Source organism: Cherax quadricarinatus, chromosome 9 (genome assembly GCF_038502225.1).
Source record: "Cherax quadricarinatus isolate ZL_2023a chromosome 9, ASM3850222v1, whole genome shotgun sequence".
Taxonomy (NCBI): domain Eukaryota; kingdom Metazoa; phylum Arthropoda; class Malacostraca; order Decapoda; family Parastacidae; genus Cherax; species Cherax quadricarinatus.
This window is the reverse complement of record NC_091300.1, coordinates 45,748,315-45,769,344: the sequence shown is the minus strand read 5'-3', so window position 1 is coordinate 45,769,344 and position 21,030 is coordinate 45,748,315. Positions and strand designations below refer to the sequence as shown.

At 41.6% G+C, this 21,030-nt stretch overlaps 1 protein-coding gene across 2 annotated transcripts in view; it reads left to right on the top strand.

The window, feature by feature from the left end:
- The window catches only part of Nsun5 (Nop2/Sun-like domain containing protein 5), a 140,156-nt gene that overhangs the window by 56,404 nt on the left and 62,722 nt on the right, over nucleotides 1–21,030 (top strand). For both annotated transcript variants that reach the window (XM_070083406.1, XM_070083405.1), the window contains exon 4: nucleotides 5,554–5,696. In XM_070083406.1, the coding sequence (XP_069939507.1) occupies nucleotides 5,554–5,696 (143 nt within the window). The remainder of the gene's footprint in view (nucleotides 1–5,553; nucleotides 5,697–21,030) is intronic.

The window sequence follows — 21,030 nt, the reverse complement described above, 5'->3', positions numbered from 1 at the left end:
TGTGGAAATCATCGATGTTGCCGCCACCACATCATTTTGGGTCAACTTCTCGGCACTGTATCTCGGTAAGTACTGATCAGAATTTTTTTTTTTGTCTTATTACCTTCACGAAAATATACTCTCTAATTCTGTAATTTTTTTTTTTTTTTTTTTTTTTTTTTTTAATTTCTTTGACACTGGAGCACCACTTTAGATTTTGGCCTTGGACCCTGAAGGGGTTAAGACTACAAATATTTGAAGGTAATTACTGAATGTACTGTACATATATTTTATTGCTCTGGGGAGCTTTAATTAAATGTAGTATATTACGTGTGGGTGGGGTGGGCTGACCTGGCTGGCTACCATACCTCCCAAACCTGACTTCCTACAAATTAAACTCACTTTTCACCCTACATTAAGACTACAGATATTTTAAGGTAAATAATGGGTGTACTGTATGTGTATTTTACTTTTTATTGTTTTTAATGCCTAGTTTTATTGCTAATGTAATACATGTTAGTGTAAACTTGTTATCTGACATTTATATGCATTTATAGGTGGAAAAAATGGTGTTCTGCTTTCAGGCGTTGTCTGCTTTCTGGCAGTAGCCTGGAACCTAACCTGCCGAATAAGTGGGACCCTACTGTATATGTCATTTTTTTATTTACATGCATGAATATCAAAATGGTATACAATACCGACAGGTTGGTAGGTAAGACACATAGGCAACAGTTAGGCAACTTTATTCCGAAATGTTTCGCCTACACAGTAGGCTTCTTCAGCCGAGTACAGGAAGTAGGCAGGAACAGTAGAGATGTGAAGACGATGTAATCAGTCCATCACCCTTGAAGTCGTAGATTTGAGGTTGTCAGTATCTCAGTCTGGAGAAGAGCTCTGTTCCATAGTCTGAAATAATCTGAACATCAAGTGACAGTGTGAAGACTTATATACTGTCAGAAGGAGAGGTGCAAAGTAGTAGAGAGAATGTAGCCACTGAGAGGTCACGTCCCTCAGATCATACAATTCTCACTTGAAAAAGTTATCATACATACATACCCATGATAAAATTTAATTGATAAATTATGCAAAATAAGTCTAGAATTAGCACTTTTTTACTGATGAGTCTAACTCAGTAAATGTAGGCAGTCAGGACATCTCCAAATACAGCGGTACCCCAAGTTTCAGCTATACTTCGTTCCAGAAGGCTATTCGAGTGCCGTTACCGAATGAATTTGTTCCCATAAGGAATAATGTAAATTAGATAAGTCCATTCCAGACCCCCAAAAATACACTTACAAAAGCACTTACAATAATACACTTACATAATTGTTTGAGTTGGGAGCTGTACGAAACTCGAGGTACCTTTGTACTGTACTAAAGGGAAGTTCCTATATGGGAGAAAATATTGGTATAAACACACAAGAAAATGTATAAACATGATAAGAAAGGGGAAGTGTTGCTTTGATAAGGAATGCAGGTACTTCCATCCAGTGATGTGCAAAGCCTAAGTGTATCTCAGAGAATGTTATGATCTTAGCTGCCAAACTATCATGGGAAAGTAATGCAGCACTACAGAGAAAGCAAGGTAATAAAAAATGAACAGCATTCTCTTTTTAGACGAAAAGAGAAATGAGACGATCCAAAAAAAGGGACAAACAGAATTGCTACAGGTGGAACAGAGGTGCACAACAGTGGGACACTCAACAATGATACACTCAGCTGGGTCTTATGTACAACAGACAAGTGCAAAATTAATATATACTGGAAAAAGCCCCACTGTTTCACTGAGGAGTGTACTGAACAACGTGGTCTACCTCATCACCATATTTCACCCATTAGAGTCTGGGAATTTTTTAATAGCATCTCATACACATTGTGAGGTGTATGTCTCTTAGATTATATATGCAGGGAGGTTTACTTTAATCCCTAAAATAGGGATTAAGCTCTTCTTGACTGGTGGTGAACAGGTCATGTGCAGCCTTAATTACTCTTGTGTAGGTGATAGGCTCAAGTCCCAATAACCTAACATTTTGGCTGTGCCAGTATCTTACATTGTACATCAGTGTGATCTGCCAAGACTAAACCACTGGTAATATGGCTGTAGTCTGCACTGTTTCTGTTAAAAAATTGCTTAGAAATGTATTAATATTTAACCCTTTGACTGTCGCAACCCCCAATCCTGAGGTGTCTCCTGGTGTCGCAAAATTTAAAAAAAAATATATATTTTTCTTATGAAATGATTGCGAATCTTTTCCCGATTGTAATGACACCAAAAAAACGAAATTTGATGGAAAACTGACGGAATTATGCTCTCGCGAAATTAGCGACCTTGGCGCTGTTTACAGATCGGCGATTTCGCCCACTTTGAGCCCTATTTTCGGCTAATTCCATTGTTCCAGTTGCCCAAACTCGTAGCTATTTCTTTAGAACTCCATTTTTTCTATCGATTGAATACAAGAAACTGTCCATTTACTGATTTCAACTACCTAATAATGTGGTCAGAAAATTGCAATTTGGCCAATTTCACGAAAACTAAAAAGTATGACAATTTCAAAATAAGGTCCAGAATGAACAATGCAGACATTCCTGGCTCTAAAATAACATTTTCTTTGCTCATCAGTCATGTCTCCAGGCCTCTCTGATATTACTCTTGCTTTCTATTTTGAATTTTTATTCAAACAAAAAATAGAAGACTTACTATTATGCAGACTACTGCAATACTGTAATAATTGTATAAATAACATCAACCCATTCATGACTGCATATTAGAATGGCTAGTTGGACATTTATTGGACAATGGCATCATTTGTTTACTTTTGAACATCGGCAAAAATCAAACATTTCCCCTACTTTGAGCTCCATTTCTAGGTTCTTTTTATAGGAAAATCAATAAAAATCACCTCTATTTCTATAATATGTTTTCCATTCTATCAAATGAGACCAAGAAAACGAGAATACAACCATAAATACTATACGAAAATAGACCACAAAGTCGGCATTTTAATTAAAAAAAACGGTCGGAGTTTTTTTTTCTCATTATGCACTGCGTGCGCCAGGATTTTTTTATATGGTGCACACTGACCACACAGACCCATTCTCTCACATGTGGGCCTTCCAGCTTTCTCCTGCTTGATTTGAAGCCGCTAGAATTTATGAGTATATATACGTCAAACACTGTACCTCGTAAGACGTATATATACGGCTGCGACAGTCAAAGGGTTAAATTATCCATGGACTGAGATTTAAAGCATAGAGAATCAAGCTCAGTTTTCTGATTATACATGTCTTGACAAGTTGTCTGGTCAGTGCAAGCTAGTGTTGGAAATGCAGACTCTTGCATTGCAGTTGAGCACCCAATTGCTGCAATTGCAGCCACAACTCAATACACACCCAAGAAGGCTTGCTTATTGTCAGACAATTTTTGTAGGAACCACATTGGTCTTTTGTTATGCATGTCATTTTCATTGGCATGAATTATGAAAGACTTTTCTACCTTAAGCTCCTCAAGACTTGGAATTACAGTAGGTATCTCTCTGAGTGGGAGAAGAGATTCCTGAATAAGCAGTTTTCTGTCTCAAGGTTTACTGCATCAACAGTCATATGTAAATTAGTATTGACACAGAACTTGATCTGTAACTCAGGAAGAGTGAAACTTGGCTAATTTTTCATCAACACTTGGCATGCCTGTGTCACCAGTACTGCACATGATGATGCTCTTGTCTAGCCTTGCATTTGTGTGATGAATTCTGCTATTGAGCTGTTCACCTGTGTGCTCAGAATCACTATGTTCTTGTCATTTCTGAGAATTTCCATGGAGGAAGGTAAAATGTTTCCAGAGGGAGTGGCTCCCCCTTAGCTCCCCTTATTTGCTGGCCTGATCAAAAAGTGTTTGTAGCATGAGATACTGTTGATCCTGTTGCATATATATAGAAGTGCAGACCTATTATCCACACTTTCAGACTTTTAGGGAATTTGTGATAAGGGACCATCATTGTGCCAAAAATAAAAGGAAGCTGGATACATTCGTTAAACATGTTTCCTGCTTAAAGTTTCCCAAACTACCTACAACTGTTTCAATCATGTATGTTGCCTCAACCATCTGTGTCTCCCACACTATCTACATCTCCCACATTTGCCATTTATCATCAGCATTGTTACTTTAAAACTTTATAGCTCCTTAACCCTTAAACTGTCCAAGCAGATCTATGTTCACATGCGTGGTGCTCTAAAAGTAGATCTATGTTTTTTTTTATATATTTTCAAATATAACAAAAAAAAAAGTAGATCAAAGTTTTTTTTACACTTTTTCAAATGTAAAAAAAGAAAAGAAGATCTACTTTTTTTACATACTTTCAAATGTTGAAAAAACGTAGATCTACGTTTGGACAGTTTAAGGGTTAAACCAAAAATCAGACTTATTTTGAGTAATCACTAGACCACACACAATTACTGTAGTTTAGGCTTGTATGTCCACCAGAAGAGTTAGGAAAAATTACTATACTGTACTGTAAAAAAAAAAAAAGTAAGGTAATGAAAGATTGGATATCAGATTGGAGGAAGTGAATGTGTTCAGATATTTGGGAATGAACTTTTCAGCAGATGGGTCTTTGAAAGACATGGTGAATCATAGAATTGATGAGGGGGTAAAAGTGGGTGGTGCACTGAGGCATTTGTGGAGAAAAAGAATGTTATTCATGGATGCAAAAAAAGGGAAATGCATAAGAGTATAGTGGTGTTTATGCTCTTATATGGGTGTGAAGTATAGGTGGTTAATGTTGCAACGAGAAGTAGGCTAAAGGCAGTGGAGATGACATGTCTGAGGGCAATGTGTAGTGTAAATATTATGCAGATAATTCTTGGAGGGGACAAGATGGGTTGTCAAAGTGGTTTGGACATTTAGAGAAGATGAAGCAAAATAAGACGACTTGGAGGGTGTATAAATCTGTAGTTGAAGGAAGGCAGGGTAGGGGTCATCCTAGGAGAGGTTGAAGGGAAGGGGTGAAGGAGATTTTGTATGCAAGGAGCCTGGACATCCAACAGGCATGAGTGAGCATGTTATGAAGGGATTTAAGGAAACTGGTTAGCCAGACTTGAGTCCTGGAGGTGTGAAGTAGAATGCCTGATGGAGAGGTGGGAATATTTGCAGTTTGGAGGGACATTTGAACTGTAGTATTGGCACACATTTAGCAAGACAGTGATGGAGTGAGTGATGGTGAAAGTGTTTATTATTTTTAGGTCATTGTGCTTTAGTGGGAGACGGCTGGTGTGTTAAAATATGTATAATTTACTGTACTGTACTTTATTACAGCTTATTCTTATCATATCTGGTAATGTCATCAGTGGAGCCCAGTAGTGTCACTGATATACCTAGTTCACTACATCAAGCACTTCAGTGCAGTGAATTTTTTATTGAGCATGCACCCCTTCTCTTATTATCTGTCTTACTGTATTTCTTTTTTCATTTTAGTTTATCCTTGTCTTCTGTCTGTGGGGAATAAACATCGGTTATGTTAGTTATCTTCTAATGATGTCTTTTCCTTCATTTTTCATGAACATGTTACATGGTATTTTCAGACAACTGTCCGCGATATGTACGTGTCAACACCTTAAAGACATCCCTAAGTAACGTACAATACCAGCTGGACAACAATGGATGGAGCCTTCAAGAATATGATCCTACACAGGTTACATACTCTGATTTTCTAAAATTTATCCAAGTAAGTTTTTGCTTTACAAGATAAAAAATAACCTTGATAATATGGGGAAGTGGAACAGAATTCTTCCTCCGTAAGCCATGCGTGTTGTAAGAGGCGACTAAAATGCCGGGAGCAAGGAGCTAGTAACCCCTTCTCCTGTATATATTACTAAATGTAAAAGGAGAAACTTTCGTTTTTCCTTTTGGGCCACCCCGCCTTGGTGGGATACGGCCGGTGTGTTGAAAGAAAGAAAGAAAGAAGTTTTAAAAAAAAGTGCAAAATTTGGGAAGTGATCACAGCCTCCTACCATTCTTGCTGGGTTGAGAGCAGTACCCCCCCCAGCCTCCTACCATTCTTGCTGGGTTGAGAGCAATACCCCCCAGCCTCCTACCATTCTTGCTGGGTTGAGAGCAGTACCCCCCCCAGCCTCCTACCATTCTTGCTGGGTTGAGAGCAGTACCCCCCCCAGCCTCCTACCATTCTTGCTGGGTTGAGAGCAATACCCCCCAGCCTCCTACCATTCTTGCTGGGTTGAGAGCAGTACCCCCCCCCAGCCTCTTACCATTCTTGCTGGGTTGAGAGCAGTACCCCCCCCAGCCTCCTACCATTCTTGCTGGGTTGAGAGCAGTACCCCCCCCAGCCTCCTACCATTCTTGCTGGGTTGAGAGCAATACCCCCCAGCCTCCTACCATTCTTGCTGGGTTGAGAGCAGTACCCCCCCAGCCTCCTACCATTCTTGCTGGGTTGAGAGCAATACCCCCCAGCCTCCTACCATTCTTGCTGGGTTGAGAGCAGTACCCCCCCCCCCCAGCCTCCTACCATTCTTGCTGGGTTGAGAGCAATACCCCCCAGCCTCCTACCATTCTTGCTGGGTTGAGAGCAATACCCCCCAGCCTCCTACCATTCTTGCTGGGTTGAGAGCAGTACCCCTCCCAGCCTCCTACCATTCTTGCTGGGTTGAGACCAATACCCCCCAGCCTCCTACCATTCTTGCTGGGTTGAGAGCAATACCCCCCAGCCTCCTACCATTCTTGCTGGGTTGAGAGCAGTACCCCCCCAGCCTCCTACCATTCTTGCTGGGTTGAGAGCAGTACCCCCCCAGCCTCCTACCATTCTTGCTGGGTTGAGAGCAATACCCCCCAGCCTCCTACCATTCTTGCTGGGTTGAGAGCAATACCCCCCAGCCTCCTACCATTCTTGCTGGGTTGAGAGCAGTGTTCCCCCCAGCCTCCTACCATTCTTGCTGGGTTGAGAGCAGTATTCCCCCCAGCCTCCTACCATTCTTGCTGGGTTGAGAGCAATACCCCCAGCCTCCTACCATTCTTGCTGGGTTGAGAGCAGCACCCTCCAGCCTCCTACCATTCTTGATGGGTTGAGAGCAGTATCCCCCAGTATCCTACCATTATTGCTGGGTTGAGAGCAGTATCCTAAAGTATCCTACCATTATTGCTGGGTTAAGAGGAGTATCCCCCAGCCTCCTACCATTCTTGCTGGGTTGAGAGCAGTGGTGCCCCTAGCCTCCTACCATTCTTGCTGGGTTGAGAGCAGTACCCCCCATTATCCTACCATTCTTGCTGGGTTGAGAGCAGTATCCCCCAGTATCCTACCATTATTGCTGGGTTGAGAGCAGTATCCTCCCAGCCTCCTACCATTCTTGCTGGGTTGAGAGCAGTGGTGCCCCCAGCCTACTACCATTCTTGCTGGGTTGAGAACAGTACCCCCCAGTATCCTACCATTCTTGCTGGGTTGAGAGCAGTACCCCCCCCAGTATCCTACCATTCTTGCTGGGTTGAGTGCAGTACCCTCCATTATCCTACCATTCTTGCTGGGTTGAGAGCAGTACCCTCCAGTATCCTACCATTCTTGCTGGGTTGAGAGCAGTACCCCCCAGTATCCTACCATTCTTGGTGGGTTGAGAGCAGTACTCTCCATTATCCTACCATTCTTGCTGGGTTGAGAGCAGTACCCTCCATTATCCTACCATTCTTGCTGGGTTGAGAGCAGTACCCTCCAGTATCCTACCATTCTTGCTGGGTTGAGAGCACCCCCAGTATCCTACCATTCTTGGTGGGTTGAGAGCAGTACTCTCCAGTATCCTACCATTGTTGCTGGGTCGAGAGCAGTACCCCCCCCAGTCTCCTACCGTTCTTGCTGGGTTGAGAGCAGTACCTCCCTAGCCTTCTACCATTCTTGCTGGGTTGAGAGCAGTACCCACCTAGCCTCCTACCATTCTTGCTGGGTTGAGAGTGGTACCCCCCTAGCCTTCTACCATTCTTGCTGGGTTGAGCTAGTACTCCCCAAGCCTCCTACCATTCTTGCTGGGTTGAGAGCAGTACCCCCCAGTCTCCTACCATTCTTGCTTGGTTGAGAGTGGTACCCCCCTAGCTTTCTACTATTCTTGTTGGGTTGAGAGCAGTACCTCCCAGCCTCCTCCCATTCTTGCTGGGTTGAGAGCAGTACCCCCCTAGCCTCCTACCATTCTTGCTGGGTTGAGAGGAGTAGCCCCCCAGCCTCCTACCATTCTTGCTGGGTTGAGGGCAGTACCCCCCTAGCCTCCTATCATTCTTGCTGGGTTGAGGGCAGTACCCTCCAGCCTCCTACCAATTCTTGCTGGGTTGAGGGCAGTACCCCCCTAGCCTCCTACCATTCTTGCTGGGTTGAGGGCAGTGCCCCCAGCCTCCTATCATTCTTACTGGGTTGAGGGCAGTACCCCCATAGCCTCCTACCATTCTTGCTGGGTTGAGAGCAGTGGTACCCCCAGCCTCCTACCATTCTTGCTAAGTGAATACAAGTTGCGTCCACTAGACAACATTGTTTTACTAACCAGTTTTTTCTAAAATGTATATAATTTATAAATGCTTAACTCTTCTTTCAACAAACCGGCCGTATCCCTCCAAGGCAGGGTAGCCCAAAAAGAAAAACGAAAGTTTCTCTTTTTAAATTTAGTAATTTATACAGGAGAAGGGGTTACTAGCCCCTTGCTCCCGGCATTTTAGTCGCCTCTTACAACATGCATGGCTTATGGAGGAAGAATTCTGTTCCACTTTCCCATGGAGATAAGGGGAAATAAACAAGAACAAGAATTTTTTTTATTATTTTTATTAACACACTGGCTGATTCCCACCAAGGCAGGGTGGCCTGAAAAAGAAAAACATTCACCATCATTCACTCCATCACTGTCTTGCCAGAAGGGTGCTTTACACTACAGTTTTTAACCCTTTGAGGGTCGACAGGCCCTCTCCGAAACTCGTTCTCAGGGTCGGCCAAATTTAAAAAAAAAAAAATTATTTTCTCTTATGAAAAGAGAGAATCTTTTCCCGATCATAACGACACCAAAAGTTTGAAATTTGATAGAAAACTTACGGAATTATGCTCTCGCAAAGTTAGCGGTCTCGGCTATGTTTACGGATCGGCGATTTTGCCCACTTTGAGCCCCATTTTCGGCCAATTTCACTGTACTAGTCGACCAAAAACATGAATATTTCGCTAGAACTCCATTTTTTCTATCGAATGGGTTCAAGAAACCACCCATTTATAAATTCAACTATCCAGTACAGTGGTCAGAATTTAGCAATTTTGCCAATTTCACACAAATTTCAAAAGATGCCAATTTCGGAATAGGGTCCAGAATAAACAAGAAAGACATTCCTGGCACTAAAATGACATTTCCTCTAGTCATTAGTCACGTCTCAAGGCCCCTCTTATATTCTTTTGCTTTCCACTTTGAATTTTTATTCTCACAAAAAATATAAGATTTACTGTTATGCAGACTACTGCATTAGTGTAAAAAATGGTATAAATATTATTGGTGCACTTGTGAAAGAATATTAGACTCACCAGTTGACGTGTATTGCACGCTTGGCACAATTTGTTTACTTTTGAAGTTTGGTAAAAATCGAACATTTCTGCTACTTTGAGCTCAATTTCAAGGCACCTTTCATTGTAAAACCAGTCAAAATCATCTCAATTTCAGTAATATGTCTTCCATTCTATAAAATGAGACCAAGAAAACTAGAATACAACAATAAATACTATACGAAAATACACTGCAAAGTCGCTGATTTATTAAAAAAAAATGGAAAAAGTTTTTTTTTTCTCATTATGCACCGTGTGCTGCAGGATTTTTTTTAGACTGTGCACACTGACCACATAGACCCATTCTTTCATATGAAGGCCTACCAGCTTTCTCCCACTAGATTTGAGGTCGCTAGAATTTATGAGTACTAGTACGTCAAAAACCCCTACTCGTAAGACGTACTAGTACGACGAAAACCCTCAAAGGGTTAAACTGCAACATTAACATCCCTCCTTCAGAGTGCAGGCACTGTACTTCCCATCTCCAGGACTCAAGTCCTGCCTGCCGGTTTCCCTGAATCCCTTCATAAATGTTACTTTGCTCACACTCCAACAGCACGTCAAGTATTAAAAACCATTTGTCTCCATTCACTCCTATCAAACACGCTCACGCATGCCTGCTGGAAGTCCAAGCCCCTCGCACACAAAACCTCCTTTACCCCCTCCCTCCAACCTTTCCTAGGCCGACCCCTACCCCGCCTTCCTTCCACTACAGACTGATACACTCTTGAAGTCATTCTGTTTTGCTCCAGTCTCTCTACATGTCCAAACCACCTCAACAACCCTTCCTCAGCCCTCTGGACAACAGTTTTGGTAATCCCGCACCTCCTCCTAACTTCCAAACTACGAATTCTCTGCATTATATTCACTCCACACATTGCCCTCAGACATGACATCTCCACTGCCTCCAGCCTTCTCCTCACTGCAACATTCATCACCCATGCTTCACACCCATATAAGAGCGTTGGTAAAACTACACTCTCATACATTCCCCTCTTTGCCTCCAAGGACAAAGTTCTTTGTCTCCACAGACTCCTAAGTGCACCGCTCACCCTTTTCCCCTTATCAATTCTATGATTCACCTCATCTTTCATAGACCCATCCGCTGACATGTCCCCTCCCAAATATCTGAATACATTCACCTCCTCCATACTCTCTCCAATCTGATATCCAGTCTTTCATCACCTAATCTTTTTGTTATCCTCATAACCTTACTCTTTCCTGTATTCACTTTTAATTTTCTTCTTTTGCATACCCTACCAAATTCATTCACCAACCTCTGCAACTTCTCTTCAGAATCTCCCAAGAGCACAGTGTCATCAGCAAAGAGCAACTGTGACAACTCCCACTTTATGTGTGATTCTATCTTTTAACTCCACGCCTCTTGCCAAGACCCTCGCATTTACTTCTCTTACAACCCCATCTATAAATATATTAAACAACCATGGTGACATCACACATCCTTGTCTAAAGCCTACTTTTACTGGGAAATAATCTCCCTCTTTCCTACATACTCTAACTTGACCTCACTATCCTCGTAAAAACTCTTCACTGCTTTCAGTAACCTACCTCCTACAGATGAACAAGGAGGCTTTAGGAAAGGTAGGGGGTGTGTGGACCAGGTGTTTACAGTGAAACATATAAGTGAACAGTATTTAGATAAGGCTAAAGAGGTCTTTGTGGCATTTATGGATTTGGAAAAGGCGTATGACAGGGTGGATAGGGGGGCAATGTGGCAGATGTTGCAAGTGTATGGTGTAGGAGGTAGGTTACTGAAAGCAGTGAAGAGTTTTTACGAGGATAGTGAGGCTCAAGTTAGAGTATGTAGGAAAGAGGGAAATTTTTTCCCAGTAAAAGTAGGCCTTAGACAAGGATGTGTGATGTCACCGTGGTTGTTTAATATATTTATAGATGGGGTTGTAAGAGAAGTAAATGCGAGGGTCTTGGCAAGAGGTGTGGAGTTAAAAGATAAAGAATCACACACAAAGTGGGAGTTGTCACAGCTGCTCTTTGCTGATGACACTGTGCTCTTGGGAGATTCTGAAGAGAAGTTGCAGAGATTGGTGGATGAATTTGGTAGGGTGTGCAAAAGAAGAAAATTAAAGGTGAATACAGGAAAGAGTAAGGTTATGAGGATAACAAAAAGATTAGGTGATGAAAGATTGAATATCAGATTGGAGGGAGAGAGTATGGAGGAGGTGAACGTATTCAGATATTTGGGAGTGGACGTGTCAGCGGATGGGTCTATGAAAGATGAGGTGAATCATAGAATTGATGAGGGAAAAAGAGTGAGTGGTGCACTTAGGAGTCTGTGGAGACAAAGAACTTTGTCCTTGGAGGCAAAGAGGGGAATGTATGAGAGTATAGTTTTACCAACGCTCTTATATGGGTGTGAAGCGTGGGTGATGAATGTTGCAGCGAGGAGAAGGCTGGAGGCAGTGGAGATGTCATGTCTGAGGGCAATGTGTGGTGTGAATATAATGCAGAGAATTCGTAGTTTGGAAGTTAGGAGGAGGTGCGGGATTACCAAAACTGTTGTCCAGAGGGCTGAGGAAGGGTTGTTGAGGTGGTTCGGACATGTAGAGAGAATGGAGCGAAACAGAATGACTTCAAGAGTGTATCAGTCTGTAGTGGAAGGAAGGCGGGGTAGGGGTCGGCCTAGGAAGGGTTGGAGGGAGGGGGTAAAGGAGGTTTTGTGTGCGAGGGGTTTGGACTTCCAGCAGGCATGCGTGAGCGTGTTTGATAGGAGTGAATGGAGACAAATGGTTTTTAATACTTGACGTGCTGTTGGAGTGTGAGCAAAGTAACATTTATGAAGGGATTCAGGGAAACCGGCAGGCCGGACTTGAGTCCTGGAGATGGGAAGTACAGTGCCTGCACTCTGAAGGAGGGGTGTTAATGTTGCAGTTTAAAAACTGTAGTGTAAAGCACCCTTCTGGCAAGACAGTGATGGAGTGAATGATGGTGAAAGTTTTTCTTTTTCGGGCCACCCTGCCTTGGTGGGAATCGGCCGGTGTGATAATAAAAAAAAAAATAACCTCCTACACCATACACCTGCAACATCTGCCACATTGCCCCTCTATCCACCCTGTCATATGCCTTTTCCAAATCCATAAATGCCACAAAAACCTCTTTAACCTTTTCTAAATACTGTTCAATTTTATGTTTCACTGTAAACACCTGGTCCACACATCCCCTTCCTTTCCTAAAGCCTCCTTGTTCATCTGCTATCCTATTCTCTGTCTTACTCTTAATTCTTTCAGTAATAACTCTACCATACACTTTACCAGGTATACTCAACAGACTTATCCCCCTATAATTTTTGCACTCTCTTTTGTCCCCTTTGCCTTTATACAAGGAAACTATGCATGCTCTCTGTCAATCCCTAGGTACCTTACCCTCTTCCATACATTTATTAAATAATTGCACCAACCACTCCAAAACTATATCCCCACCTGCTTTTAACATTTCTATCTTTATCCCATCAATCCCAGCTGCTTTACCCCCTTTCATTTTACCTACTGCCTCATGAACTTCCCCCACACTCACAACTGGCTCTTCCTCACTCCTACAAGATGTTATTCCTCCTTGCCCTATACATGAAATCACTGCTTCCCTATCTTCATCAACATTTAACAATTCCTCAAAATATTCCTTCCATCTTCCCAATACCTCTAACTCTCCATTTAATAACTCTCCTCTCCTATTTTTAACTGACAAATCCATTTGTTCTCTAGGCTTCCTTAACTTGTTAATCTCACTCCAAAACTTTTTCTTATTTTCAACAAAATTTGTTGATAACATCTCACCCACTCTCTCATTTGCTCTCTTTTTACATTGCTTCACCACTCTCTTAACCTCTCTCTTTTTCTCCATATACTCTTCCCTCCTTGCATCACAAGAACTAGAAAGAAAATAGAAGAAAACCCAGAGGGGTGTGTGTATATATATGCTTGAACATGTATGTGTAGTGTGACCTAAGTGTTAGTAGAAGTAGCAAGATATACCAGAAATCTTGCATGTTTATGAGAGACAAAAGACACCAGCAATCCTACCATCATGTAAAACAATTACAGGCCTTCGTTTTACACTCACTTGGCAGGACGGTAGTACCTCCCTCGGCGGATGCTGTCTACCAACATACTATCTAGGAAATGCTTAATATATATTTAAAATACCTATACAGTGGAACCCCAAATATTGGCCGTAATCCGTTCCAGGTCAGCCAGAATTCGAAAAGGTCTAAATTCAAAGCAATACATCCTATAAGAATTAATGTAAATACAATTAATCCATTCCAGGGACCCAAAAATATTAATAAAAAATTAATTTTTTAAAGATTAATTATAGTTTTACATACACAAAACAATGAGAACTAAATAAAATAAATAAATGAACATTTAAATCACTATTACATACCTTTATTGAAGACTCTTGTTGGCTTGTTGAAGACAGGGAGGAGAGAGAGAGGACTGATTATTGTTTGGAAAGGGAATCCCCCTCCATAAGGACTTCAGGTATCAAAGCCCTCTCTATGGTTACTTCCCTCTCTGCCTGCTATACTTCCTGCATGCTTGCTACACTCCCTGCATGCCTGCTACACTCCCTGCATGCCTGCTACACTCCCTGCATGCCTGCTACACTCCCTGCCTCCCTTCCACCATCCCTGTTTCCCTGCTACACTCCCTGCCTCCCTGCTACACTCCCTCCCTCCATGATACACTCCCTGCCTGCCTGCTACACTCCCTGCCTCTCTCCACATCTTCCATTGTTTGATCTCTTTTTCATTAACATGTTTACCCCTTTCGTCACATCAGCTTCTTTGATTTGTTCTTTCTTTGCCTGGATAGAAATGATTTTTTATTTGTTTTTGCCATACATCCTGGCAAGCTGGAGCACATGCACACCACTATTGTATTTTTCTGCAATTTATTTCTTCAATTCTATCGTGTTTCTCACTTTCTTTACCAAAGGGCTGGCACTAGGAATTTTCTTTGGGCCCATGGTGGCTTATTTCACAGTTGCATTTAATAAACAAACACAAAAACCAATGGATTTTAAGGAAATGTTTGGATGAATGCGTGGAGTATATGCTCATTCTCTGAGAGAGACAGGGAGACTGACTCGCCTACGCGTGGCATCCCAGCAGGAGGCAGGCTGACACGTCTAATATAGCCAGTTTGCGAGGCACCGACTGAAATACAGAAGAAAATTTTGGCCCAAAAACCAGCCTAAAAACGATTCGGCCGATAAACACAGTGGCCGATATTTGGGGTTCCACTGTATAAAATATTTGGTGCATTAATTTCAAGAAGCCATAAAGGTCCAGTATCATATGTTATCATAGCTACACTATAATTAAACACTTTTAACAGCGATGTTATCCACTCCATTTGTATTTCTTTAACTGTTGAACATGTTAGATATATGGAGAGGTGCTGCACCTGTTATATTATCACCATAGCAATAATGATTTGAGAGAGGAGGTGGAGATGTGCTTTTTCTCCGGTGGCTCTGGCTTCAGTTTGACCACTAAGCATTACTTTATTGGCCCCTCATGCTGAAGTCACACAAATAAAAGTTATACAAACTACAGTATTGAGATATGTATTAAAGAGTTAAATACTTTATAGAAATCTTTCTTCTTTAAACAAACCGGCTGTATCCCATTGTTAAAGAAATCTACTGTCAGAATATTGCTTGGAGCCAAAGTCAGAGATGGTAGCTCTCTCCATACCTTCCAGTCGCAGCCTCCCTCAACATTTTATGCAAGTGCAGTCGAATCCCATTATCCTGATATTGTTGGTAGGGAACCCAACCAGAAAAAGAAACTGCTTGACCTTCAGTACTAACTATTGTGTTACAGGTGAATTATGTATTTTAAGTTTGGTAGACTCTTGCATATTGTCTGGGTTACATTCCTGTATTACATACAGTCAGAATATGAAAAATAGTAATACATAAAGTGAAGGACTTGTGGGAAACACAGGACCACATTCTTTACACCTTAAGAAGACCCAGATTTTTAATTTATTATTTTGTTAACAATAATAGAATTTTTGACCACTTACATTGTAGATATTATTGATCTAGAAATGTGTGCTACACTACCACTACCACCACCTATCACTATTTGACATCACCTATAATTTCTAATGCTTGGGGGGGGGTGAGCCTGTTGTTAACACCATGGCACTTTGTGGGTGACCCTTAAACTCCCCAACCACCAACTGAACCTAAGTTAAGACTGTTTTCACAATAATCACTTCCTATGTGTGGAGGAGAAATTTCTGCTCAGAGCCACCCTGATTCTAACATTTTCCTCAACTCTGTGGTACAATCACTTGGTCAAATTTGCAATTAAATGTGGATCATGATACATTATATTAAAAAAGTGATATAGAGAAGCATGTTATGAGAAGTCCTATTTCACATAATGAGGATGGAAGGAATCACAAAAACTGCCTTTCACTATAAAATTGAACTTTGAAATAAATATCGTCTTGGACAGACAGGCCATAATGTATGGTGGTATCTACTTGGTGAGGTATTAGTTATCATCACACCTTTTATATCATGAACAAACACCATATAAAATAATTACCTACTTTCTGCTTCTCAACATCTGTAAAAGTAAGTCACACTTCCTTATGAAACAAAACAACTCAACACACTTAAACCAAACAAATATATGTTGTATTAAAGGTCAAGACATTTGACAAAGAAATAAACATGAAACATTGAGTAATACTGTAGTAAAATGTTGTAGATGTGTAGGACAACTACAACTTATATTATACAAGAAATCACAATAAAACCCATGATTGCAAATATGAAAAAAATACCACAGTGAAAATAGGAAATAAAACCAGAGCACTTTCATGTGCTTATACACATATCTTCAGATGTGTGTGTAAACACATGAAACTGCTCAGGTTTTATTTCTTATTTTCACTATGGTGTTTTTTTTTCACAACTTACATACATATATCTTGCTCAATGTATGTATGTGTGTGTGTGTGTGTGTGTGTGTGTGTGTGTGTGTGTGTGTGTGTGTGTGTGTGTGTGTGTGTGTGTGTACACACACTCACCTATTTGTGGTTGCAGGGGTCGAGTCAAAGCTCCTGACCCCACCTCTTCACTGATTGCTACTAGGTCACTCCCTCCCTGCTCCATGAGCTTTATCATACCTCTTCTTAAAGCTATTAATGGATCCTGCTTCCACCACCACCCTTTCCAGACTATTCCACTTCCTAACAACTCTGTAACTGAAGAAATACTTCCTAACATCCCTGTGGCTCATCTGAATTTTCAACTTCCAATTATGACCCCTTGTTGGTATGTCCCATCTCTGAAACATCCTGTCCCTGTCCACTCTGTCAATTCTACTCAGTATTTTATATGTTGTCATCATGTCCCCTCCCCATCCCTCCTGTCCACTAATGTCGTCAGGTCGATTTCCTTTAACCTCTCCTTGTAGGACATGCCCCTTAACTCCAGGACTAGTCTTGTTGCAAACCTTTGCACTTTCTCTAATTTCTTGACATGCTTGGCCAGGTGTGGGTTCCAAACTGGTGCCACATACTCCAATATGGACTTGATGTACACGGTGTACAGAGTCTTGAACAACAACTTACTAAGATGTCGGAGTGCTATTCTTAGGTTTCCTAGTTACCCATATGCCACAGCAGTTATTTGGTTGATGTGCACCTCAGTAGATGTGTTTGGTCTTATACTCATCCCAAGATCATTTTCCTTGAGTAAAGTTTGCAGTCTTTGGCCCCCTAGAATGTATTCTGTCTGTGGTCTTTGCCCTTCCCTGATCTTCATGACTTTGCACTTGGCAGAGTTGAACTCCAGAAGCCATTTGCTGGACTAGGCCTGTAGCCTGTCCAAATCCCTTGGTAGTCCTGCCTGGTCCTCCTCTGATTGAATTCTCCTCATTAACTTGACATTGTCTACAAACAGAGACACTTCTGAGTCTTTTCCTTCTGACATGTCATTCACATATACCAGAAACAGTACTAGCCCTAGGACTGACCCCTGTGGCACCTCGCTTGTCACAGGCACCCACTCCAACACCTCATCACGTACCATGACTCACTGCTACCTTCTTGTTGGGTATTCGCTGATCCATTGCAGTGCCTTCCCTGTTATACCTGCCTGATCCTCCAGCTTTTGCACTAATCTCTTGTGTAGAACTGTGTCAGAAGCCTTCTTACAGTCCAGGAAGATGCAATCTACCCACCCATCTTTCTTATCTTAACCCTTTCAGGGTCGACAGGCTCTCTCCAAGACTTGTTCTCAGGGTTGCCCAAATTTCAAAAAAAAAAAAAAAAAAAATTTCTTACGAAAAGATAGAGAATCTTTTCCTGATCATGACACCAAAAGTATGAAATTTGACGGAAAATTTACAGAATTATGCTCTCGCGAAGTTAGTGTACTAGTCGACAAAAATCATAACTACAGTGGACCCTCAACCAGCGATATTAATCCGTTCCTGAGAGCTCATTGTTAGTCAAAATAATCGTTAGTCAAGTTAATTTTCCCCATAAGAAATAATGAAAATCAAATTAATCCGTGCAAGACACCCAAAAGTATTGAAAAAAAAAAAATTTTACCACATGAAATATTAATTTTAATACACATAAACTGAAGATTACATGCACAGTTACATGACACTTACCTTTATTGAAGATCTGGTGATGATTGATGGGATGGGAGGAGGGGAGAGCGTTATCTTCTTACTGTTTAAAAGGGGAATCCCCTTCCATTAGCACTTGAGGCAGCAAGTCTTTTTCTGGGGTTACTTCCCTTGTTCTTTTAATGCCACTAGGACCAGCTTGAGAGTCACTGGACTTCTGTCGCACAACATATCTGTCCATAGAGGCCTGTACCTCTCGTTCCTTTATGACTTCCCTAAAGTGGTTCACAACATTGTCAGTGTACAGGTTGCCAACACGGCTTGCAGTAGCTGTGTCAGGGTGATTATCATCCATAAAGCTTTGCACTTTAAGCCACATTGCACAGATTTCCTTAATCTTAGAAGTAGGCAACTTCTTCAATTTCTCTCTCCCCTCCTCCGAAGCAGTTTCCTCAGGTCTGCCCTCTTGCTGTTCAAGATGATCTAGCAGCTCATCAGTGGTTAGTTCTTCACTGTCCTCCACCACCAACTCTTCCACATCCTCCCCACTAACCTCCAACCCCAAGGACTTCCCCAATGCCACAATGGATTCCTCAACTGGCATAGGATTCTCAGGGTTAGCCTCAAACCCTTCAAAATCCCTTTTGTCTACACATTCTGGCCACAGTTTTTTCCAAGCAGAGTTCAATGTTCTCTTAGTCACTTCCTCCCAAGCCTTACCTATAATGTTTACACAATTGAGGATGGTAAAATGATCTTTCCAAAACTCTCTTAGAGTCAGTTGAGTTTCTGAGGTCACTACAAAGCACCTTTCAAACATAGCTTTTGTGTACAGTTTCTTGAAGTTGGAAATAACCTGCTGGTCCATGGGCTGCAGGAGAGGAGTGGTATTAGGAGGCAAAAACTTGACCTTAATGAAGCTCATGTCCCTAGAAAGTCGCTCTGCCAAGTCTGAAGGATGACCAGGAGCATTGTCTAATACCAGGAGGCACTTAAGGTCTAATTTCTTTTCAATTAGGTAATTTTTCACATCGGGGGCAAATGCATGGTGTAACCAGTCATAGAAAAAGTCCCTAGTGACCCATGCCTTACTGTTTGCCCTCCACAGCACACACAAATTAGCCTTGAGGACATTGTTTTTCCTGAACACTCTGGGGGTTTCAGAGTGATACACCAATAAAGGCTTCACTTTGCAATCACCACTAGCATTGGCACACACCAACAGAGTAAGCCTGTCTTTCATAGGCTTATGTCCTGGGAGTGCCTTTTCCTCCTGAGTAATGTACATCCTGCTTGGCATTTTCTTCCAAAACAGGCCTGTTTCGTCACAATTAAACACTTGTTCAGGTTTCAGTCCTTCACTGTCTATGTACTCCTTGAAGTCCTGCGCATATTTTTCAGTCGCTTTGTGGTCCGAACTGGCAGCCTCACCATGCCTTATCACACTATGAATGCCACTACGCTTCTTAAATCTCTCAAACCAACCTTTGCTGGCCTTAAATTCACTCACATCACTAGTTGCTAGCATTTTTTTAATTAAATCGTCATGCAACTTCCTAGCCTTTTCACATATGATCGCTTGAGTGATGCTATCTCCTGCTATCTGTTTCTCGTTTATCCACACCAATAACAGTCTCTCAACATCTTCGAGTACTTGCGATCTCAGTTTCGAAAACATAGTTGCACCTTTGGCAAGAACAGCTTCCTTGATTGCCGTTTTCTTGCCCACAATAGTAGCGATGGTTGATTGGGGTTTATTATACAACCTGACCAGCTCAGAGATACGCACTCCACTTTCATATTTATCAATGATCTCTTTCTTCATCTCCATAGTAATTCTCACCCTTTTTGCTGTAGGGTTGGCACTAGAAGCTTTCTTGGGGCCCATGGTGACTTATTTTGCAGGTGCAATTTCTAAAAAGGCTGTGATAATATGAAATGTTCTAGTTGTATGTTTGGAAGCGACCACGGTGGCTGGCTGGCTTGTAAACACTGGCACCAAAGGGACAAGTGAGGCGCGCTCAGGCCAAAGTGGACGCGTATGGTACGGAACGAAAAGCGCTGGTCGGGTTTTTAAGCGTTAGTCGAGGCAAAATTTTTGCGTTTAAATGAATCGCTAGTCAGATTTATCGTTAATCGATGCCATCGTTGGTCGAGGGTCCACTGTATTTCGCTAGAACTCCATTTTTTCTATCGAATGAGTACAAGAAACCACCCATTTACCGATTTCAACTATCCAGTACAGTGGTCAGAATTTAGCAATTTTGCCAATTTCACACAAATTTCAAAAGATGCCAATTTCCGAATAGAGTCCAGAATAAACAAGAAAGACATTCCTGGCACTAAAATAACATTTCCTCTGTTCATTAATCACGTCCCCACACCCCTCTTACATTCTTTTGCATTCCACTTTGAATTTTTATTCTCACAAAAAAATAGAAGATTTACTGTTTTGCAGACTACTGCATTAGTGTAGAAATGGTATAAATAATATCAGCGCACTTGTGAAAGAATATTAGACTCACCAGTTGACGTGTATTGGATGCATAGCATGATTTATGTACTTTTGATCTTTGGTAAAAATCGAACATTTCTGCTACTTTGAGCTCAATTTCAAGGTACTTTTCATTGTAAAACCAGTCAAAATCATCTGAATTTCTGTAATATGTCTTCCATTCTATAAAACGAGATCAGGAAAACTAGAATACAACAATAAATACCATACGAAAATACAGTGCAAAGCCGCTGTTTTAATCCAAAAACACGGTCAAAGTTTTTTTTTCTCATTACGCACTGTGTGCTGCAGGATTTTTTTTATACTGCGCACACTGACCACATAGACCCATTCTTTCATAT